General features: G+C 42.0%; 1 protein-coding gene across 4 annotated transcripts; it reads left to right on the forward strand.

The window, feature by feature from the left end:
• The first annotated feature begins 1,221 nt into the window (after positions 1-1,221).
• On the forward strand, positions 1,222-14,543 carry KNSTRN (kinetochore-localized astrin/SPAG5 binding protein). Of its 4 annotated transcripts, XM_008570218.1 has the most exons (10): positions 1,222-1,418; positions 1,604-1,695; positions 4,348-4,480; positions 5,294-5,341; positions 6,273-6,378; positions 6,606-6,699; positions 7,479-7,540; positions 8,245-8,319; positions 13,526-13,582; positions 14,386-14,543. In XM_008570218.1, exons 1-9 carry the CDS (start codon positions 1,222-1,224, stop codon positions 13,553-13,555), a joined length of 837 nt encoding a protein of 278 aa, XP_008568440.1. In that variant the 3' UTR covers positions 13,556-13,582; positions 14,386-14,543. The 4 variants fall into 4 exon arrangements, with proteins under 4 accessions (XP_008568440.1, XP_008568439.1, XP_008568442.1 ...); XM_008570217.1 differs by lacking the exons at positions 13,526-13,582; positions 14,386-14,543 and adding an exon at positions 9,082-9,870; XM_008570220.1 differs by lacking the exons at positions 7,479-7,540; positions 14,386-14,543 and having other exon boundaries at positions 13,526-13,581.
• The last annotated feature ends 10,417 nt before the right edge of the window (positions 14,544-24,960 follow it).

Here is a 24,960-nt window from a genome sequence, read left to right on the forward strand (position 1 = left end):
CTGGGTCAAAGTATATTCCTGTGTTTGACTTTGGTTCTACACATTTACCTTCCCACCAGGAGTGTATGAGAGTCCCTGTTGCTTCACATCTCGCTGGCACGGGATTGTCAGGTTTACTAGGCATATTCTGGTAATTTATTCTGATCTTAATTTTCATCTCCCCAATTAGTAATGAGGTCAACATTTTCATATGTTTGTTGCCTCTTCAGAATCTTGTTTTTGCAGTGCCAGTTAAGTTCCTTGCCCATTTTTCTTTTTTGTGTTTGGCTTTTTTAAGAACTGATTTGGGGGAGTTATATATTCTGAAGACAAATCCTGTGCTGGTCACGTGCTTCCTCTGTTGCTTGCTTTTCATTCTCTCCATAGTGTCTTTTGATGGACTGAAGTTCTTAATTGTAATGAAGTTAAATATACCAGTTTCTTCCTTTATGAGTGGCACTTTTGATCTTATTCCCTTGGAATTGATTTTTGTGTATAGCATAAGGTAAGGGTTGCCTTTCTATTTATTTTCCTTATTGATATTGAACTGATCCAGCACTTTTTATTCAAAAGCCCATCCTTTCCCCATTGTTCTGCAGTGTCACTTTTATTGTAAACCAAGTGACCCTATGTGTGGGGGTCTGTTTTGGGATCTACTTTGCTCCATCGGTCCAGCTGCCTATCCTTGTGCTGATCCCATACTATCTTAATTGCTGAGGAACTCCCACGTGGAACTTACCTTAATTCTATCTTTGTGTCCCTAGTGTCTATCACAGTGCTTGGCACATAGCAGATGCTCAATAAATATTTGTTGGATGAAATGAATGAGTGCATTAAGTGATTGAGAACTTTGCCCTGTGTATTAGGAGTAGCTGTGAATATCTCCTTAAAATCTAGATAAGTGCTATTAAAGCTGGGACTACAAGCAGTTGCCTCAAGTATTTCAGCCACAGGCTCTCTTCAAGTCTCACCTGCTACTCTCCACCCTGTAACGTGTAGTTTTCATCCAAACAACCTGTGCTCCTGGCAATATACCTAACAATCGCAGATCAAATAAACAGAATTGTGGCATGGACTTTAAAAGTGTGCACGTGTGCATCCCCAGCCCGGAACATGACGCCGGTGGCTCATTAGCTCTATTCAGACCTGCTAAGTGTACCCCCTCCCTCGTAGACCTGGGGGCTCGGACACCCACCGCTAGGAAGCGCAGGCTCCCGCCTCTGCTCCAATCTTCCGTACAGCATGGCGGCTCCCAAGGCAGCGGCCCAAGCCAGAGTCTTCCGTACGACAGGGCTGCCCACAGAAAGGGAACCTCAACCCCTTCCGCCCAGCTACCGGAAGTTCCCATTTGAAACAGAGGCTGGCGGCGCGGCGGTTGCTGTGGAGCATCTTTTGAACCAGCGTAACGAAGACTGCGGGCGGGAGCGGCTGGCGCCAGGGTTCGGCTCTCCCGGGGCGAGGGACTGGACTGGGTGTCGGGGGCGGACGGGATGGGTGGAGAATGAAGGATTTTCTCGTTCTCGACCCGAGCCAGGGCCGGCCAGGCCGCGCTCTCCCCACAGGCCCTCCATTTGCTCGGGTCCCTTGGCCCAGCGCTGGGTAACATTCACTTTGCACCTCCCAGGGCCCAGCCGTGCCGCGTCGTTACAATGGCCAGTGTTAAGACAGTGTACAGCCTGCAGACCCCCTCTGTGCTGAGCGGCAGCCTACCCGCAGGTGGGTGTCCACGTCGGCCCCGGGGACTGCGGACTCGTCAGGGGTGGTCAGGCTGGGGAGGGTGGGGATCTGGTCGGTGGCTGGGAATTGGAGATGCGGACAGGCGGAGGGCATTCCGTCAACTCCGACAACCAACTAGCCCCCCCAGAACCAGGCTGTGTAGGAAGGGCCATGTGATAAGATTATAGACCTGCCCTGCCGCTCCACCTTCCCGCCACCCACCTTCCGTGCTGCACTCATCAGTTGGATTCAAGTTGCTGGTTGTTGTATCATATTATTCCCATTCAGCTAGAAATCCCGTTTAAACAAGTTATCAGTTTTATTTGAGGACTTGGGCTATCTTCAGGGACTGGGTTTGTTGTTAGGGAGGCGACATTTGAGAAGTGGAATACTTAGTAGGAAGCACTAGGGTTCTTTGTGCATTTACATCTGCACAGTGTCTCTCATTAGCACATTCTCAATAAACACTTGTTGAATGAAGTGAGAGAGAAGAGTCAGGCCTAACCAGAGTATTTTGAGAACCCTGGGAGAAGGGAGAGACATGATTAAAAACAAAATCAATTGCTTTGCCATCTTGCTTTGTGTTACTTTGCTTGTGGTTGAGAGTCATCTCATAGGGTCTGCAGTCATCAAACTGCCTAATCTAGAGATTATAGCACAAAATAAGCTTCAGACATCAGAAAACTGTTGTGAGAGATTATGGAACAGCTATCTATGATCTCTTTCCAGATGTCTCCATGTAGCTGGTTGAGCAGTGGTAGGATTGATCTGTGGAAAATAGGCTTTTCTCCAAAGGCTTAAAGGGTTTGTCTTGTGTGGCTTCAGAATACCTGAATGGTGTTCTGGCACTGGCAGGGATTAGGAGTTGCTGGAAAAACTGGAGCCGGTTTCCTCTCACAGCTCTGCTTTCCTTCCCTCAGAGAGCAGTGCCCCTCCGTTGGCAGGCAGTGACTGGCTGTCCCAGCCAAGTTGGAAGTTTTCATCTCTTTGCTTTCTGTCTCTGTCCCAGCTTTATGATCATATGTAACTGCAACAGTTTAAATTTTTAAAGCTGTATTCCAGGTTTTTTGTTTTGATTTTGGGCATGGGTTGGTTGTTTTTAAGCTTCACTGTTTTTGAATAGATAATATATGCACGTGTTAAAAAATCAAAAGTTTTTTTTACATCCTTACCTTCCTTGACACCAGCCATCCAATTCTCCTCCTTAGCATCTTCCATTTTTAGGAGACATCATTGTTAAATCCTACTAAATTTCTTCCACGATGCAATGCCTAGGTTTTAGCAAATATGAGTTCTTAGAACTGATTCGTCAATGAAGAGTATTAATTTTTATCAGTTTACTGTTAAGTTCTACAGGGGGTAGATTTGTAATTGTGTATAATTTACTAATACTTGAGAAAAAAGATTATATTCCTACAAGGTTACCTTTTACTTCAAACACCTCAAAAAGAACTCTTAATATTTGCTTTGTGGGTAGAATATCTAAAACAGAGAGTGCAGGTGCCCTACCAGTAAGTGTACGGTATATGAAATAATTTGTTAACCTGAGAAACGATACTTACTCCAAACTGTTGTGCAGCTAGAGTTATCTCAAAATAAAATCTTTATCTAATACAAATACAAAATTTCCTAATCTCTGTGATCTGGTATTTTATACCCTATTTCTTCAACTTTATTTAATTGTAATGGCTCTTAATTTAGGTCAAGCTTTTAAGCCATTTTACAGTGAACAGAGTGAAAGAGTAATCTAGAAAAGCCAGGGTGGGGGTGGGGATGCTTAACTCCAGAATAAGTTACTTAAATTTGCTGTGGAATGCAAATGGTAGATAAGATAGTGTGTGTGGTGGTGGGGGGTATAGGATTAGGGGGAAAATGCTCTTCCCTGGGGAAGAAGAGTGTCATAACAGGGCCATTTTTCTGGTTATCCGGCAATGGCCTAGCAAGATCAGAATAGAATGCCAAGTAGGGAACCTCTAAATTTAATGAAGGATAAACAAATTAAAAGGGCTGGTGGTAGAGGCAATCAGCATGGAAGAGGCAAAGAAGACCAGGGAGGTAATTTAGAGATGAAGGTCTGTGAAACAGCCCATGAAACTGTATTTCATTTATTCAGCAAGCAGTTATTGAACCTCTCTTCATATGGCAGATACTATACGAGGTTCTGGGGGCACTAAGATGTATCTTAGGGTGGTTTGGAAGACATTCTGGTAAAAACAACTAAGCAACAGAAGAAAAACTCAAAGCAGCTTGAGTGTTGCCTTACGAGAGTGTGAAGAGTGCTTTGGGAGCTTAACAAGATGATACAAGGATTCAGCTCTGTTTTGCCTGCTAACTTCCATACTGCCTTTCATTTAGCTCTTTGCTTCTATCAGTCTTCACTGTTCACATCTATACTCATACCCTCCAGCCATTCAGTTTGATATATCATCAAGTTTTGCCTACTCTCAAACATGCTGTACTGTCACATATTAAAAATTTTATTTCTATTGCAAATTGGTCTAGAAGTTTTATTCTTTTTAATCTTCACAAATTGAGATTGGCCAGAATGAAAACAAAGGTTTATGACCATTTAGAATGGAGTTCTGATTGTTACAGGATTGCAACTGTTGGGTCATGATGCTTGAGGTTTCACCCTCCTGTTTTCCTTTGCAGATGCACAAACTCGAGCTACTTCTAAGAGTCTGTTACCTGTTAGGACCAAAGAAGTTGATGCTTCCAGACATCTTAATTCAGGAGGTTCAGAGAATGATATTACAAAAATCACCAAAGCAAGACGAGAGAATGGGTGAGAGCAGATCATTGGTATCCAATCAGAATATCTTGCTAGAAATCGCTCAGTACCAAGAATTAGAAAATAGGGTTTTGATTTGAGGTGATGGGTATGCCAATTACCCTAATTTGATCATTGCACATTGTACATGTGTGCCCGTATATCTCAGTGTACTTCATAAATATATATAATTATTATGTGTCAATTAAAACAATAAATTTAATAAAATGGGAAAAAATGGGGTTTTGGGGAGCACAAGGCTCCTGAACAACTGACTTGTAGTCCGTGACCTGGAGCAGTGCAGCATTGCTGAGCTGTTTGTCAGAACCCTCCGTGTTGATCTGTTCTGAAGAGTCACAACAAGGGATATGGTAAGGGGTGTTCTTTCCTCTCACCACTTGCTCAGAGTGTACAAATGGCAGTACCATGGTCAAACACCAGCCCTAAGTGGTAGCCATGAGGTGTGGAAGCTAGTTGTTAGTCTAGGTCGCTGGTCTGAACATATTCCAGCCCCAACATAGTGTGTATGTGTGTCCCCGACCCAGCATTCAGTTCCTAGGTGAGTGAGGTTGGCATGAGATAGCTATACCATCTTGAACAGGAGCAGGTCTATCAGGTTGTTTGGAGAGCCCGTTCCCTATTAATAAGCCTTTTTCTATGCTGAAACAAACACATGGGCCCTGAGAGCTCTCAAGCCTGTGCTGTTTGCCTTGGATGTAATCTCTGGTTCTTTGCTCAGAAACAAGCCCTTTGTTCTGCCCTGTTTGCGACACATAACAGCAGTATACTATGATTCTATGATTAGTTTCTTTGTTTTTGCTTCTCTAGGCAGGTGAAAGCTGCAGACACTGCCATTAAGAGGAACACCAGGAAGGGGTAAGCTTCAGGGTAAATGAACTTGGCTGCTGTTTTAGGGTAGTGGGTCTCAGTCCTTGTTGTATATCAGAATTACACGTGGGACTTATTTCATATGTTACGGTCTGGGTGCCACCCCAGAAACCTGAGTGGAATTTTCAGGGTTGAGGCACAGCCAGTTGTGAGAACCACTGTCAGGGCAAGAATCAGTAGTGCTGCCATCTTGAGTCCCAGACAAGAGTTTTTAGGGCTCTTTAAGACCACTGCTGTTTGGAAATCAAACCCAGTTATGGCCCATCAACAGGAGTGTGAAACTTTCAGGATAGGAAAGACTGCATATGGTTAGTGATCTTGAGATGAATATTGTGCTTGTGGGGTGAAATCCTGGAGAAAGATCCATCTTTCTGAGGCTAGCTTGGAAGTTTTGCAATCTTGAAAACAGAAATAATAAGCTGAAAAGTCTGTACAAATAGGTTCTATTATTTGGGCATGTCTTAAAAGTTTTGAAGACAAAATACTGGCAAGAAAGACTGAGAACTTTGAAAAGGTTTAAAATTGAGGATGATAATGGCTATCTGTTAAATGTTTCCCTAGGGATGGCTGTTTAGCTCACTTGGTTAAAGCAAGATGTTACAACACCAAAGTGAAGGGTTCAGATCGCCCTACCAGCCAGCCACCAACAAAAAATAAATTAAAATGTTTACCTGTGTCAGTATCTGGGCTAAGAATTGTACATGTATTTTCTCTTTTATTCTTCATAACAATAATATTACGAGATTTGGGTATTATTCTAATTCTAGAAATAGGAAACAGAGCCTCAGGGAGGTTGTGCAACTCACTGAAGGTCATATATCAGTATGTAATGAAGCCAGGATTCAAACCGTTTGTGTAACTCGATAGCCCATACTCTTAATCTCTCCACCTTTTCATATAAGTACCACTACTATTATAGCTACAAACCATTGAGCAAGCAGAAATTAGAGGAAGAGCTCAAGGATAAGAACCAGCTCTTAGAGGCCGTCAACAAGCAATTGCACCAGAAGTTGATTGAAACTCAGGTAAGAGACTCACCAGACCTCTGTCATCACCTGCCCACTGGTCAATGCACATGCAATCCTGATGGATGGCCCCTGGAGTGGGAGCAAACTTATAATCCCCAGCTGCCCGAGGGCAGAAAGAAAAGAAGCCAGGCTTATACTGTGGCTGTCCAAGAGCAAGAACATGAAAAACAGCCACTCCTGGGGAGTGGGAGAGTTCCTGATTTACCTGTGTGACACTCCAATAGGGAGAGCTGAAGGACCTGACCCAGAAGGTGGAGCTGCTGGAGAAGTTTCAGGACAACTGTTTGGCAATTTTGGAGAGCAAGGGCCTCAACCAAGGTAAGAGACAGCACACAGCTACCTTCACAGGAATCAGTGCATGTGCCCCTTCTTGGGTTGGCTTCAGCAGCATGGCATCAGCCAGCCCAGGGTTTGCTTAGCAAAGCCCTAAAGGTTTTGGGGAGTGTCTCTTTGTTCTCATGTGATGTTGACTTTGCCTGACCAACAGAATTTCAGATGACTAGAAAGAGTCTGTTAGGAGAAAATATTTTGGCAGTTTGTGTGTTGCCCAAAGACTACAAGAGGGCCTCAGACTGAGTTGAAGAGCCAGAGAATGCCCAGTAAAGGGGCCCAGGCCACTTTTAATTCATGATTCCTGTCTTTGAATGGAACTGGTTAACCTGTCAGTTGCAGTTTAGGATGCTGTTTATGGTCACCATAAACATTTTGTATGATTTTAATTTACTATGTGCATGCACTATTATCAAAAATAATAATTTTTTAAGGTCTGAAAAGCTTTTGAAAATAGTTTTATGTATTGTAAACAAAACAAAAAAATCAACCTATACATTTCCTTTGGACAAATTTCGCACTGTGCTAAGGAGAAAGCAGAATGAATTTTTGGTCATATCCAAACCTAGAGAGAAAGGAGGTAAAATACAGCTCTGGAGGGAAGACATGGGTAACCCTGCCAAGGCAAGAGGGAAGAAAGTCCAGGACCAGACATTGAGAGAAGTTTCCCTCATGAACACTCCTGTACTTGTCCATGGAGGAGTTTTTGTTTTATTTTGTTTAAGGTGCAGTTCCCTGAGTGAGGCTAACTTTGTTGTACCCATCAGTTTCAGGCGGTGAGACCCCAGCATCACAGCAAGAATCCACTACAGATCACACAGACTCTATGGTGAGGGCCAAGTGACTGTGGGACTCTGTAAATCTAAGAAGGTCTCTGCTATATGCTCAGCAAACCCCAAGAAGCAGCCTTTGGTTATCCATGATAGTAGAAGAGGGCAGAGGGAACACTCAAAATAACATATTTTACTTGAAAGATAGCTTTGTGCTCACAAGTATAAGTGAGTGGGAACTGAAAATGTACTACTTTAAAACACAAAGAATGGAGTGAACCTGTATAGAGAGCTTTCTGGTTTCTCCATTCTATACTTTTCCAAATTTCTCCCTTTACTCCTTTGCCGAGAAGTGTATGCTGCAAAGGTCCAACCTGTTAAATTTGAATTCTCAGCTTCTTTTTGGTTCCTTCCCTAAAGTAGGAAGGTAATTGTTTGGGCTTAAAGTCTGTTGAACTTTCCCAGGAAGATCAATTGTCATCTTAGGATCACAGACTACTAGATATGGAACTCCCACAGGCTATTAGTCACCCCTTCTTTGGCGACTAAATTTTGTTCATAAGGTTTGTGTAGCATAGAGCACATCGTAGTGGGATAATCTGGCTGTTCTATGGACTGAGTTTCTCAAAGGGGCCCAATAGAGAGCCCGGTGGGTACAGTAGTCCACTCAATAAGTAACTGAATGAATGGAGAGGATGTTAGCTGTCATCGAATTCCCTTCTCATTTTTTACGAAGATTTGTTTACTTGTGCTTTCCTCTTAGTTGCTGTTAGAAACTTTGCAAGGTGAGCTGAAGCTTTTTAATGAAACAGCCAAAAAGCAGATGGAGGAATTACAGGTGAGAGGCAGATATCACCCTAAGGCAAGATTACCATTTCCTACCACAATAAATAGAGTTATGGAGGAGTTCTTTTTCCTGTTTTTCTATTTATTTTTAATAAACTATTCTGAAATAATTTTAGATTTACAGAAAAATTGCAAAGATAATACAGAAAATTTAATTCCCCTAATATTAACATCTTACATTATCCTGATACATTTGTCAAAACTAAGAAACCAACATTGGTGCATTACTATTAACTAAATTCCAAGATTTCATTTGGATTTCACTAGTTTTTTCCATTAGTTTTCTTTTCTGTTCCTGAGAACCCTTTAGAAATGTTCACATCTCCAGGGCATAAGGCAATGTGCAACACAAGAGGCTGCTCAACGTTGAGAGTAGAGACCTACATGTAACGAACAATGTGGACACTTGATATCTCAAGGAGACCTGCAGTAAGAAACCCACATTTTGGGGTCTGGACTGCTTCAGATTGCTTGGATAAATCATGGGATATCTCACTGAAACTAGAGGATTTCATTACTCCAGTTTAGATACAGGTGTCCGTAGTATAGAGGGACAATTCCTAAAACCAGCACGGATAAACAGAATTTAAGATAGAAAATACAATGTCTATCAGTATTCCAGTGGTCTTCCTCAATGGAATAGAAGCAGAATGTGGTGTGGTGGGTATTGTCTTTACTGTGAGTCAAAAGTTTTGCGTCTGTGTGTTTTGGTTTTGTTTTGTTTGGTTTTTTTAAAAAATATCTTCCCATGCAGGCTTTAAAGGTAAAATTGAAAGTGAAAGAAGAAGAAAGGACACGATTCCTAGAACAGCAAACCTTATGTAACAATCAAGTAAATGATTTTACAACAGCCCTTGAGGAAATGGAGCAGCTATTAGAAATGTAATAAAAAGCAAGTGGCCAGATGGCTCCCTCTTGGGGATAAACTCTCAGAGGAAGCCACTTGGAAAATCATCTTGGCCATGATCTTCTGGGACTCACCATCCCCAGAATGAAAAGAGTTTCTGCAATAGGATTAAGGACAGTTTATGTTGGAATAGTGGTTCCTCCTCTAAGCAGATTTTCCCAACCTTCAGATTGGTCAGCTCTCCTAAGCCTCACATGTAGATAATTGAATCCCCTAAGAGGTGGATATGGAAGCATTGACCTCCCAGGCAACGAAGCAGCACACCATTAGGATCAGGAGACTAAACCATCTATAGCCAGAGGCCCTAAAAGGTCACCTTCAGATTGGCATGAAGAAAACCTTAATTACATTGGAGCACAGGCACAGCACAGGAGACATCAATGAGGAGCCATGCTGTCGCCTTCTAACTTGGAACACATTCTGTCTCATCCTGGTTGGACTTCTGTACCTCATTGTTAATTTATGGACTTTAAGTTGCTTGAAGTGTTTTTGGCTTAATAAAGGGGGTGAAGGTATATATAGTAATAACACCTACCTGAAACAATACACCTTGGAGTTTTTAATCTAGTTCTAAATCACTTCTGTTTTGGTTTTTTTTTAGTGCTACTTTTAAAATAAATATTTTTGTAAACATTCTGACTGTAACATTGAAGAATGAAAATAGTCTTTTAGCCTAAATATGTCAACTGAACATTATTGAAACTAGTTAAACTCAAGATATTCTAACATTTCAGGGTATTTACAGTTTAAAAGATTATTTACTCCCTTCCAAAAAAATTACCCAAGTTTGTGATTTGCATTTATGGCAAAAAAAAAAAAAAAAAGTTATGCCTCCTTCTTAGGAGAGGGTGGGAAACTCATTTATGGGTTCCTCACTTCTTGCCATACCTCCCTACCTCTCTAATTTACTCCTAGTAATGTAGCTATCTGTTTTTTGGGAGCAGGGTTGGCATCTGGCCAGTACGGGAATCCAAACCCTTCCCTAGCCAGCCAAGAATGTAACTATCTGAATGCTTATCATTACTCATCTTTCCCGTTGTAGAGACCCTATTGGGTCCTGGCCTGGCCTCACAGGGGACTTTGGCCCCAGGGTTCCACTTAGCACCACCAGCCAGCAGCCCTCCTGCTTTTTCTTTTCTTTCCTCTTTGGCTTCTGCTACTCCATGTGTCTTTTGTACATATGAAGGTATTCTGGGTGCTTGATCTGAAGCCTGAATATATATTACAGGAATTCAGCAAGGGGTGGCAGTTGAGCTCATTTGGTTAGAACACCAAGGTCAAGGGTTTGGATCCCCATGCCAGCCAGCCGCCAAAAAAATCCCCCAGCAAATGTTGATCTGTACCCTCCACTTTGTTATATACAACAGGAAATTTTAATGTAGCATGACATTCCTAACTTCAAAGATGCCTACAGCTTGTTTGGGGAAACAAAATGTGCAGGTGATATACTAGCTAAATGCTAGTGGTCAGTTGCGGGCTATTGAGAGGATTCAGGGTGAGAGGGGATTATGTCTGTCACTTAACTGAGCACTTGTAATACGCCACACATGGTGCTTATGTACATTCCTGTTTATGTATATTTTCATGTAATTCTCATTACCACCATACAAGGTAAGTATTATTACCCCTTTTTCCAGCTGAAGAAGTCTCAGAGAAATTAAGTTGATTTGCCCTAAGTCAAACAACAGGCAAGTATTGGAGAAAGATTTGAGCCAGGGAACAATGGGGATGGAAGGTACCAGAAGTTCTGAAGAACCTTGAATATCAGCCATGAAGTGTGGATTTTTATTATCTAGGCCAGAGGTTTCCAAATTTTCTCAGTATGTTGTGCCCTTAGTGTCTGATTTTATATATTTTTAAAATTATGTCTCATTTTTTTTATCACACATCAAAGGAAATACATAATGGTTCTATTTTGTTAAGTCTTTAGGTCCAAACAATAAGTATTTCTATCCTAACAACTTAGTAGGTGTTTGAAGAAGCAATACACATAAATCTAAAGAAAATATATTTTTCCTTTTTAAATAACTACAATTATTTACTAATGGGATTTTGGGCACTGTGCAACTTCTCAAACCTTGGAATCAAATTGGACATTGCTACCTTCATTTCCTGTTTGATGTTTTTTTTTGTTTGTTTGTTTGTTTTCCTGTTTGATGTTGAAAGGAATTTAGCAGCGTCTAATGCTGAAACTTACCTACTTCGGGCTAGTAGTTGACATGATATCTAACAGGTGTCCAGTGTCACTGTGATTCCCTCTAAAGTTTAAAATATTCCATGGCATCCCTGTGGGTTTGCTGTGGTGCCCCAGGATGCCTTGGTTCACAATCTGGGAACCACCGATCTAGGCAATAAGGAATCTGACAGATTTTGAGCAGGCAACCATCCCAATGAGCGTTTTAGAAAAATGAATCTGGCATTGGTATTAAAGGTGGATGATGGCAAGATTAAGAGAATAGAGTTAATGGCATCAAGAAAATGTAATACAGGAATAAGTGTGTTAGGGCTATGACAGCAAAGGTGTAAAGAAAGTTTCAAAACACTAACTACGAGAATTAATGGTATGGCGGTGTGAGGGAAAGGAATCATTATGTAGAGGTTTTGGACAAGGGTGACAGAATAATAACTGGTTATAAAAATTAGAATATTCTGGGGCTGGCAGGTTGGCTCACTTGGTTAGAGCCAGTGCTGATAACACCAAGCAACAGGATCAAGGGTTTGGACCCTGGTACTGGCCAGCTCTAACCAACAACTATCCAACCAGCCTTGTAAAAAAGTTATGCCCAGCATCTCACCCAGTGCCTGGCAAAAGTACTCAAGTCCTGGTGGTGATATTAAAGTTCAAATGTATCTTGGCAAAATATTCTCTTCATAATCTTGCCCCCAACTTCTACTCCACCATCCCCTCTCTCCACCTCCAAACAGAGTGCCCTGTTCTTTCATGCCTTTGCAAGCCTCAGATACTCAACTTCCCTCTGAACTGGGAACTCGGTAACTTTGACTCAGGCTCAAATTACAACCATCTTAAAACAAAACCAGAAAAAGCTCCACCCTCATCCCCTCTGGCTGCCACCTATACTGTATTCACAGCTAAATTCCTCAAGAAGTGTGTTTACTCACTGTTTTCTTCCTTTTCCAATATGGCTTAAAAATACACACTACCGGCCAGCCACCAAAAACAACAAAAAACACTCATGTGAGGTAGCTAGAGGAGGCAAATTTGTACTGAAAGAATGGAGAATAGCTTGAGTGGCTGAGGACTGGAAGAAAAGAGGAGTTATTGTTTAATGGCTACTGAGTTTCTATTTAGGATGGTGAAAAGGTTCTGGCAATGGATAGTGGTGATGGTTGTATTACATTGTGAATGTATTTAATGCCACTTAATTGTACATTTAAAAAAATGATTAAGATGGCAAATTTTATGTTATATATATTTGACCACAACTAAAGAAAAAGAAATATATTAGGCCGGCCCGTGGCTCACTCGGTAGAGTGCGGTGCTGATAACACCAAGGCCACGGGTTCGGATCCTATGTGGGGATGGCAGGTTTGCTCACTGGCTGAGCGTGGTGCTGACAACACCAAGCCAAGGGTTGAGATCCCCTTACCGGTCATCTTTAAAAAAAAAAGAAAGAAAGAAAAGAAAAAGAAATATATTGAGGCTTAACAAAGTGCACTAACCTTAAGTGTACAGGTAGGTAAATTACTGCCCCCCCTTCCAGAGGTTAGCACTACTCTTGACAGAAAATCACCATCCATTACTATTGTCTTTTCCTAAGCTTCATATAAATGGACTTACACAGTGTATAAGTCCAACTTGATGTCTGTGTAATTCTTCCATATTGTTGAGTGTATCAGTACTTACCTATTCAGCCTATGGATATTTGTTTCCATGTTCTGACTTTTAAAAAAACTGCACTAATTTGAGTAGATACCCATGAGTAGACTTGCTGAATCATAGGGTAGGCAACTCAAAACAGTTTTCCAAAGTAAAGGTAGCTGTTTACACTACCACAAGCAATGTATAGGAGTTGGAGATTTTGTCATAGTCTTTAAAAAAAAACAACTTTATTTTAGAACAATTTTAGATTTACAGAAAAGTTGCATAGTTCAGAGAGTTTCCATATATACCCCCCAACCAATTTCCCCTAATGTTAACATCTTGCATTATAAGATGGTACTTTTTTTTTTCGAAACTAGGAAACCAACATTGGCACATTATTATTAACAAATCTCCAAATTTTATTTGGATTTCACTAGTATGCCTACTAAAGTTCTTTTTCTGTTCCAGGATCTCATCCAGGATACCATATTGTATTGAGTCATCATTTCTCCTTAGTCTCCTCTGGTCTGTGACAGTTTCTCAATCTTTTCTTGTTTTTTGTGACCTTGACAATTTTGAGGAGTACTGGTCAGATGTTTTGTAGAATATCCCTCAACTTGGATCTGTCTGATTTTTTTTTTTCCATGATTAGACTATGGCTATGGGTTTTGGGGAAGAATAGCACATAAGTGAAGTGTCTTCATCACATATCCCAGGTACATGATATCAACTTGACTTGTTGCTAGTGATGATAAACTTGGTCACTTGGTTAAGGCAGTGTTTGCCAGGCTTCTCCACTGTAAAGTTACTATTTTTCCCTCTCTACTCTCTTTAGAAGTAAGTCACTAAGTCCAGCCCACACTCAAGAGGGAGAGAAGTTAAATCCCACCTCCTAGAGGGAGAACTATCCATCTATCTGTCTATATTATTTGGAATTCTTCTATAACAAGGATTTGTCCCTCCTCCCCCCATTTATAAGAGTGTGGATATATTTTTCTTTATACTTTGATTAATAATCCAATTTTACATTGTTTTATTGCTCAAAGCTCTATTGTTTTACCTTTCACATTAAGACCTACAATACGGGCCGGCTCGTGGCTCACTTGGGAGAGTGTGGTGCTGATAACACAAGGCCACAGGTTTGGATCCCATATAGGGATGGCCAGTTAGCTCACTTGGGAGAGCGTGGTGCTGACAACACCAAGCCAAGGGTTAAGATCCCCTTACCGGTCATCTTTTAAAAAAAGAGAAGACCTACAATACATTTCAAGTTGAATTTTGTATATGGTGCAAACTACAAGTTAAGATTAATTTTTTTTTCCATACAGATATTCAATTGCATCAGGACCTCTTACTGAAAAAACCATCCTTTTCCCACTGAATTATAATTAAGAGTTTGTCATAAATCAAGTGACTCGGGCCGGCCCGTGGTTCACTCGGGAGAGTGCGGTGCTGATAACACCAAGGCCCCGGGTTCGGATCCCATATAGGGATGGCCGGTTCACTCACTGGCTGAGCGTGGTGCTGACAACACCAAGTCAAGGGTTAAGATCCCCTTACCGGTCATCTTTTAAAAAATAAATAAATAAAGTGACTCAAGGTGTGGATCTATTTCTGGACTCAATTTCATCCCATTGATCTTCATCTATTCCTGCACCAATACCACACGATATTAATTTCTGTATGTTTATAAAACATCTCAGTTTCTGGTAGTGTAAATCTCCATCTTCTTCAGAATTTCCTTTGCTATTCTAGGTCTTCTGTATTTCCATATACATTCTAAAATCAGCTCTTCAATTTCTATTTTTAAAAAGCCTGTTAGCCCGTGGCTCACTCAGGAGAGTGCAGTGCTGAGAACACCAAGGCCACGGGTTCGGATCCTATATAGGGATGACCGGTTCGCTCACTGGCTGAGCGTGGTGCTGACAACACCAAATCAAGGGTTAAGATCCCCTTACCGGTCATCTTTTCAAAAAATAAATAAATAAATAAATAAAAATAAAAATAAAAAGCCTGTTGGGATTTTGGTTAGGATTATAGTGCATCTATAGATCAATGTGAGGAGAACTGACAACAATACTGAAACTTCTAATCCATCAACATGGTATACCTCTTCACTTATTAAGGTCTTTAATTTCCCTCAGTGGATTTTTATAATTTTCAGTGTCAAAGTTGTGCACCTCTTTCATTGGGTTGACTCCTATGTGATCGATGTTTTTACTGCTTTTGTAAATTATGTTTTTAAAATCTCATTTTCCGAGTGTTGCTAGCCCAAAAATGGATGAAAGAGGCAGAATGGTATTGTAGGGGTAAAGGCAAAACTTCCTCTTCATCCCTGAAGGTTAATTAATAAAAATCACTGACAAATTAGATCGATATGAAGATAAGGCGTAACAAATTTTATTATTTAACATGCCAGGAGGGGCAAAGCATGAGGGAATCCGACGAGAGTAATTTCTAATTTCCCATTAAGGTCCAGATGTTTAATACTCCTTTTCATAGGGAAAGGGGAGAAGGGAATGTAGGAGTAAATTATTTTTAGGGAGACAAAATGGGCCTAGAGAACATACAGTGGCCTAGGACAGAGTCTAAATGGCCCACAGAGCCGACAATGACTGGTAAATTATTCTTTTCAAAATACTAAATGGAAAAAAAATACTGAATGGGACCAACATAGAAGACAATGGTCTGTGGCAAAAGTTAGTTGGGTACGTTGATAGACTTAAGTCTTCCTGTAATATGAGTGTATAAGTCCATTTCTGTTGCTTATAACAAAATAACTGAAACTGGATGATTTATAAAGAAAACAAAGTTTATTGCTTTTAGTTTCAGAGACTAAGAAGTCCACAATGCAGGGGACACATCTGGTGAGGGTCTTGGTGGTGGTGACAGTGACTCCCAGGTCTCACATGGCAGAAAATAGCAGAGCAGAGGAACAAGAGATCAACCTCCTCATTTGCTGTCCTCTTAAAGCCCTCAGAACCATGCCTCTGACCACCATTATTAATCCCTTCACTATTTCATGGTCCTACAATCTAATCACCTCTTAAAGGCCAATCTCGTGCTCTCCTTTTAAAGATCTCAGAGCCACGCCCCTGACCACCATTATTAATCCAGTCACTACAGCACAGTCCTACAATCTAATCACCTCTTCATGCCCCTGCCTTTCAATTGCCATACTAGGATTTCCCACCATCAAAAGTTACAGTGGCAATCAAACTACTAATACATAAAACTTGGGGGACAAAATTTGTATCAATGAGTTAAGCTAATGAATACTCATGGAAAGGACCAATGGTAATTGTCTTCTCTGGCAAGCCCAGACTTTAGGCAGGTGAGGGAACAGCTTCATCCTGTGCTTTAAAGAGGACAGTGACAGAAGATTGAAAGACTGGAGGGTTGGATGAGGTTAGAGAGACTTTGAAGCTGCTCCTTTATTTCAGTATGTCAAAGCACCATATTTTGGGGTAACAGCTTTCTGCACCCCAACAGTATTCTCCTGAAAATGATATCAGGGACCCAAGCCCCACCTGGTCTATATATGGGCCAGACAAAGCCCAAAAAATCATAAATGACCTTTTGAAAGCTATTCCTAAGGTATTACCCACCAACACTGACTGGTCTATCAGTGTTATAGGCAGAGGAAAGATGAGTTTGTTATTGATTTTATTTTATTTGGTGGCTGACTGGTACAGAGATCGCACCCAGGACCTTGGGTCATAATTGATTTTAAAATTCACTTGGGATCTCTTTTCTTAGGGCATTTTGGCTTTCACCAAATTGATGATACTACCCAGCCAGCTTTGGCTGCCTTCCTTGTAAATGGGCTCTTTTCAGAAATTAGTGGGCTCTGGGGGCCGGCCCGTGGCTCACTCGGGAGAGTGCGGTGCTAGTAACATCAAGGCCACGGGTTCGGATCCCATATACGGATGGCCGGTTTGCTCACTGGCTGAGCGTGGTGCTGACAACACCAAGTCAAGGGTTAAGATCCCCTTACTGGTCATCTTTAAAAAAAATTTAAAAAAAGAAAAAAAGAAAGTAGTGGGCTCATAAAAAAAACAAAAGATAGGCTGGTAGGGTACAGAACTGACTGAACTAGTCATCATAGCAAAACATTTTTATTTTTTAAAAGAAGATGACTAGTAAGGGGATCTTAACCCTTAACTTGGTGTTGTCAGCACCACGCTCTCCCAAGTGAGCTAACATCATAGCAAAACATTTTTATTTTTTAAAAGAAGATGACCAGTAAGGGGATCTTAACCCTTGACTTGGTGTTGTCAGCACCACGCTCTCCCAAGTGAGCTAACCAGCCATCCCTATGTAGGGATCTGAACCCTTGGCCTTGGTGTTATCAGCACCGCACTTTCCCAAGTGAGCCACAGGCCAGCCCTATAGCAAAACAATTTGAAAGGACCTTAGAGTAAGATAAGAAAAAAATCCTCCAAATTAATGACCTTACAATTACAGCAGCTCCATGGTGATCAACAACCTAGAATGATTTTGGGGTCTGCCCCAGGGCACTTCTCAAAGATCTTTTTTGGAGGGTGGGGGAGGATCTGAGTCCATGATCTTGGTGTTCCTAGCACCATGCTCTCCCAAGTTTGCTAACAGGCCAACCTCCCCCTGCCACACTAATCCAACATGCAAACCCTAAAACAGCAGTTTCCAAAATATTGTTGCCATTTGTGCAAGCAACCATGGCATTGGAAAAGAGACTGTCACCAAAGATTTCAAGGTAAGCCCCAAGAAACAAGCTGTCCACCCTTTGATAATGATCTCTGTGTTAACCACCAGGACTGACAGGCCTCCGAGCAAAGCTCTAGAAAGCTTCTACCAGTTACCTATTTAAATGATCAAGGGGAGATAAAAAATTAATGAAGATTTTCCCCCCAATCTTGGTGGACCCCAGAGCCACTATTTCTACTTTAAACCCCTCTCTTTTGTTGTTGTTGTTTTGTTGGTTTTTGTTTTGGTTTTTTGGTAACTGGCCAGTATGGGGATCTGAACAATCGACCTGGTCTTCCAACACCGCACTGTAACCGGCAGAGCTAACTGGCCAGCCCAAACTCTACTTTTATAGGACAACCTCTCCCTCAAAGTAAAAAGGAAGTTTCAGTAGTGGAGGTATCAAATCGAGTTCAAAGGAATTCATGTTTCAGCCTATATAAGTGACTCTAGGCCCTTTTACTGAAAAGCATTCCTTTTTGCTATGTGACACAACTCTTGTTAATTCATTGGGCAGAGAGCTTCTGTCTGAGCTAAAAGGTCTGATATAATTTGCCTCTAATGGAGATTTGACTCTGAAATTTTCTGACCCACCAGAGCCAGATCTCCTAGGCACCTTGCAGTCTGTCCTAGACACAGAGGAAAGGGGCAAATGCCCCTGACCTAAGTGAAGTGCCCAATTGCTTATGGGCTACACCAATACTGACATTGGAAGAATAAAAACTGCAGAACCCACTAGAGTTCAAATAGACTCCACTAAGGCTCTTCCTAAATTCATTCAATACCCATTAAAACCTGAGGCCATACAAGGTCTCACACCAATAATAGATTTAATCACTCAGAGCTTAATTACTCCGTGTACCAGCCTGGGTAACACCCCAAATTTTACTTGTACAAAAACCCAATGGTCGGGCCGGCCTGTGGCTCACTCGGTAGAGTGCGGTGCTGATAACACCAAGGCCACGGGTTCCGTGTACCAGCCCGGGTAACACCCCAAATTTTACTTGTACAAAAACCCAATGGTCGGGCCGGCCTGTGGCTCACTCGGGAGAGTGCGGTGCTGATAACACCAAGGCCACGGGTTCGGATCCTATATAGGGATGGCCGGTTTGCTCACTGGCTGAGCGTGGTGCTGACAACACCAAGCCAAGGGTTGAGATCCCCTTACCGGTCATTTTTTGAAAAAAAAAAAAAAAAAAAAAAACCCAATGGATGAGGATGGTACTTTGTCCAGGATCTGAGAGCCACTAACAGGAAAGTTAGTCCTCATTTCCCAGTGGCTCCAAATCCTAATACTCTGTCAAAGGTTCCCCCAGTTTCTAAATGGTTTACAGTTGTAGACCTATATTCAGCCTTGTTTAGTATTCCAGTTGATCCCAATAGTCAATACCAGTTTGCTTTTCCCTGGAATAATCAACAATATACCTGGACAGTCATGCCACAGGGGTACACCAAGGCCCCCTCCTATTGACTCAAGTGCTCCATCAAGACCTCCTCCAGTTTCCTATAGGGTCAACTCTCCTGCAATACGTGCATGACCTCTTACTTTGTTCATCCGCTTAAGAAGGTATCCAAGCACAATTCCATCTATTTATTACAACAGCTAGCGGAAAAGGGACATAAGTTCTTCTGAGACAAATTACAATTATCAACAGATATTGTTCACTATTTAGGACATGGTCTGAGTGCTACAGGCATCCAGCTATCTCCTAATACTGTTAAGCTTACCCAGGAATTTTTCTAGACCAGTAACTAAGAAGCATCTTCACAGTTCTTAGGTTTAGTTTGATATTGCCATCTATGGGTCCTATAGCTCTCTAATTTTCCCCTTTGCATCTCCACTGTACGAACTCACTAAAAGCTCGGTCCTTAAACTCCTTCCTTGAGAGAGCCTTTGTAAAATTAAAGAGGCATTACAAAAAACTCCTGCTTTGGGATTGCCCAATTACTCAAAACCTTTTACCCTATGTGTACATGAAAGGAATAACCAGGCCTTGGGAATGCTTGCACAGGAACATGGTGTTAAACTTAGGTACATTGCTTGTTATAGTGCTCGGTTAGACTCAGTTGCCAAGATATACCCAAATTGCCTTAAGACCATGGCTGCAGCAGAAAAACCGTTGAAACTGCTGCAGATCTGGCCTTAAATAATGATGTTTTTATCCGCATACCACATACAGTACAAAGTCTTCTCAACTCCGAGGTTACTGAACATCTTTCTGTGAGCAGACTAACCTTTTATTAAATCCTTTTGCTCTTGCCTCCTAATAGTCATCTGACAGGCTGTAACAATCTCAATCCTGCTATTCTGTTGCCTTTTTCTGACTAAGGGGAACCACTATGGCTGTAAAATGATAACCTCTGAATTAATCACCCCCCAGTCCTGATCTGCAGGATGTTCCTTGCCTTGGGTTGAATGTCCCCTCAAAAGTTATTTCCCACTGTAACTGCTGAGAGTGGGAAATCCTATTATGGTAATTGAAAGGTGGGGCCTTGAAGAGGTGATTAGATTGTAGGACTGTGTCGTAGTGAATGGATTAAAAGTGGTGGTCAGGGGCCCGGTTCTGAATGCTTTAAAAGGAAAGCACATGAGAGGTTAAACTCTCTCTGCTCCACCATTTCTTGCCATGTGAGACCCCTGGGTCACTGTTGCCACCACCGAGACACTCACCAGATGTGTTCCCTGGACATTAGACTTCCTAGCCTCCAAAACTGTAAGCAATAAATTTCATTTTCTTACAAATTACCCAGTTCTGTGTATTTTGTTATAAGCAACAGAAACAGACTAACACAGGAAATTGGTACTGAGAGTGGGGTGTTGCTTATAACAAAATACACAGAACTNAAACCTGAGGCCATACAAGGTCTCACACCAATAATAGATTTAATCACTCAGAGCTTAATTATTCCGTGTACCAGCCCGGGTAACACCCCAAATTTTACTTGTACAAAAACCCAATGGTCGGGCCGGCCTGTGGCTCACTCGGGAGAGTGCGGTGCTGATAACACCAAGGCCACGGGTTCGGATCCTATATAGGGATGGCCGGTTTGCTCACTGGCTGAGCGTGGTGCTGACAACACCAAGCCAAGGGTTGAGATCCCCTTACCGGTCATCTTTTGAAAAAAAAAAAAAAAAAAAAAAACCCAATGGATGAGGATGGTACTTTGTCCAGGATCTGAGAGCCACTAACAGGAAAGTTAGTCCTCATTTCCCAGTGGCTCCAAATCCTAATACTCTGTCAAAGGTTCCCCCAGTTTCTAAATGGTTTACAGTTGTAGACCTATATTCAGCCTTGTTTAGTATTCCAGTTGATCCCAATAGTCAATACCAGTTTGCTTTTCCCTGGAATAATCAACAATATACCTGGACAGTCATGCCACAGGGGTACACCAAGGCCCCCTCCTATTGACTCAAGTGCTCCATCAAGACCTCCTCCAGTTTCCTATAGGGTCAACTCTCCTGCAATACGTGCATGACCTCTTACTTTGTTCATCCGCTTAAGAAGGTATCCAAGCACAATTCCATCTATTTATTACAACAGCTAGCGGAAAAGGGACATAAGTTCTTCTGAGACAAATTACAATTATCAACAGATATTGTTCACTATTTAGGACATGGTCTGAGTGCTACAGGCATCCAGCTATCTCCTAATACTGTTAAGCTTACCCAGGAATTTTTCTAGACCAGTAACTAAGAAGCATCTTCACAGTTCTTAGGTTTAGTTTGATATTGCCATCTATGGGTCCTATAGCTCTCTAATTTTCCCCTTTGCATCTCCACTGTACGAACTCACTAAAAGCTCGGTCCTTAAACTCCTTCCTTGAGAGAGCCTTTGTAAAATTAAAGAGGCATTACAAAAAACTCCTGCTTTGGGATTGCCCAATTACTCAAAACCTTTTACCCTATGTGTACATGAAAGGAATAACCAGGCCTTGGGAATGCTTGCACAGGAACATGGTGTTAAACTTAGGTACATTGCTTGTTATAGTGCTCGGTTAGACTCAGTTGCCAAGATATACCCAAATTGCCTTAAGACCATGGCTGCAGCAGAAAAACCGTTGAAACTGCTGCAGATCTGGCCTTAAATAATGATGTTTTTATCCGCATACCACATACAGTACAAAGTCTTCTCAACTCCGAGGTTACTGAACATCTTTCTGTGAGCAGACTAACCTTTTATTAAATCCTTTTGCTCTTGCCTCCTAATAGTCATCTGACAGGCTGTAACAATCTCAATCCTGCTATTCTGTTGCCTTTTTCTGACTAAGGGGAACCACTATGGCTGTAAAATGATAACCTCTGAATTAATCACCCCCCAGTCCTGATCTGCAGGATGTTCCTTGCCTTGGGTTGAATGTCCCCTCAAAAGTTATTTCCCACTGTAACTGCTGAGAGTGGGAAATCCTATTATGGTAATTGAAAGGTGGGGCCTTGAAGAGGTGATTAGATTGTAGGACTGTGTCGTAGTGAATGGATTAAAAGTGGTGGTCAGGGGCCCGGTTCTGAATGCTTTAAAAGGAAAGCACATGAGAGGTTAAACTCTCTCTGCTCCACCATTTCTTGCCATGTGAGACCCCTGGGTCACTGTTGCCACCACCGAGACACTCACCAGATGTGTTCCCTGGACATTAGACTTCCTAGCCTCCAAAACTGTAAGCAATAAATTTCATTTTCTTACAAATTACCCAGTTCTGTGTATTTTGTTATAAGCAACAGAAACAGACTAACACAGGAAATTGGTACTGAGAGTGGGGTGTTGCTTATAACAAACACTTGAAAATGTTGAAACAGCTTTGGAACTGGGTGTTGAGGAGAGGATGGAGGAACAGGCTAGAAAAAGCTCAGATGCAGGGCCGGCCCATGGCTCACTCGGGAGAGTGCGGTGCTGACAACACCAAGGCCACGGGTTAAGATCCCCTAAAAAAAAAAAAAAATCTTAGATGCTGGTGGGAGTTTAGAAGACAAGAAAACCAGGGAAAGTTTGGAATGTTTTAAAGACTGGTTAAATGGTGGTGAGCAGAATGCTGATAGAAGTATGGACAGCAAAGGCCATACTGAGGAGATCTCTGATATAAATGAGAAGGAGCTTTTTGGAAATGGGTGTATTAGTTTGTTTTTATTACTTATAACAAAATACTTGGAACAGGGTAATTTATAAAGAAAATCAAATTTATTGCTTAGAGTTTCTGAGGCTGGGAAATCCAAAGTCCATCTGGTGGTGGCAAAAGTGACCCAGGGGTCTCACTTTGCAAGATGGTGGAAGCAGAGAGAGCAGAGAGAAAAAGAGACAGACTCTCTTCTTTTACAACCCTCAGAACCACACCCTTGACCATTTTTAATCTGTTCACTACTGCACAGTCCTACAATCCAATCACCTCTTCAAGGTTCTACCTTTGTATTACCATAATAGGATTCCCCACTCTCTTAACAGTAGGGGCTAAATTTCTAATACATAACTTGGGGAACACAATTCAAGCTTCAATGAGTTTCGGGGGGACATAATTCAATCTACTATATTCCACCTCTGGTCCCCCAAAACTCATATCATTTTCAGATGCAAATACATTAGTTTCATTCCCAGAGTCTTAACTTGTTTCAACTCAAAATTCCAAAGTTCAAAGTCCCATCTGTGGAAATCAATATCAGTTATCTACTTCTCATATACAATGGTGGAACAAACATAGGGTACACATAACCATTCCAAAAGGGAGAAATAGGTCAAAAGAAAGGGGCAATAGGTCCCAAACAAGTCCAAAACCCACAGGGCAGGCACTAAATCTCAAAGCTGATGAATCACGTACCTTGGCTTCATGATCCACCTCCTCTGCACACTGGTGTGGGGCCTGGGTCCCTAAGTCCTCAGGCAGCTCTGCTCCTATGGCTTTCCTGGTTGCAGGCCACACTTCAGCTCTCCCAGGCTGGGGTTCCACTTTGGTAGCTCCACACATCTGGGGTCTCCATGGTAGTCCCATCTTCATGGCTCCACTAGACATGGAGCTGATGGGGTTTCTCTGCTGCAACTCTGACCCCACATTTCCACTTGGCATTGCTCTAGTGAAGGTTGTCTGTGGTGAATCTGCCTCTGTGACAGATCTCTTCCTGGGCCCCCAGACTTTTCTGTACATCCTCTGAAATCGGGGTGGAGTCTTGCAAGCCTCCACAGCTCTAGCATTCTGCAAGCCTGCAGACCTAACACCACGTGGATGCCACCAAGGCTTCCAGCTTGTATTTTCCAAAGCTGCATGTCCAGCCATACCTGGGGCCAATTTACCCACAGGTGGAGTAGCCAAAGCAGCTGGCGTGCTGGTGCTAGAAGCAGTTTCCTGAGGTGACCCTGGGCAGTGAGCCCATGGATGGCTCCTCAACCCTGTTCCCCAAGACCATTCTGTCTCCATAGGTGTTTGGGCCAGAAATGGAAGAGTTGTCTCCAGAGGCTTTTGCAGTGCCTTCAGGGTCTTTTTCTCCTTCACCTGATAATCCTGTACTGTTGTGCTAATCTTCTTAGAACCATTGAATTTCTCTTCTGAAAATGCTGTATGCTTCTCTACCACATGGCCAGGCTGAAAATTTTCCAAATCTTTACACTCTGCTTCCCTTTTAAATTCTGGCTTTATGTCATGCGTTTGCTACCACAACTCTGCATAGGCTGTTATAAGCAGCCATGCAGCTTCCTTAATGCTTGCTGCTTAGAAATTTCTTCCACTAGATACTTTGGTTCACAACTCCTAAGTTCCAACTTCCACTAAGTCCTAAGTCATGGACACAACGCAGCCAAGTTCCTTTCCAGTTCACAGCAAGGGTGATCTTTGACCAAGCTTCCAAAAAACTCCTTTCTATTTCTATCTGAGGCCTCCTTAGAATGGTCTTTACAGTCCATATTTCTATCAGCATTCTGCTCACCACCACATAACCACTCTCTAAGACATTCCAAACTTTCCCTCGTCTCTTTGTCTTCTTCTGAGTCCTCCAAATTCCTCCAACCTTTGCCTAACACCCAGTTCCAAAGCCACTTCCACATTTTCAAGTATTTGTTATAAGCAACACCCCACTTCTCTGGTACCAGTTTTCTGTATTAGTCTGTTTGTGTTGCTTATAACAGAATACACGGAACTGGGTGATTTATAAAGAAAATGAAATTTATTGCTTACAGTTTCTGAGGCTCAGAAGTCCGAAGTCC

Source organism: Galeopterus variegatus, unplaced genomic scaffold, assembly GCF_000696425.1.
Source record: "Galeopterus variegatus unplaced genomic scaffold, G_variegatus-3.0.2 Scaffold583, whole genome shotgun sequence".
NCBI lineage: Eukaryota > Metazoa > Chordata > Mammalia > Dermoptera > Cynocephalidae > Galeopterus > Galeopterus variegatus.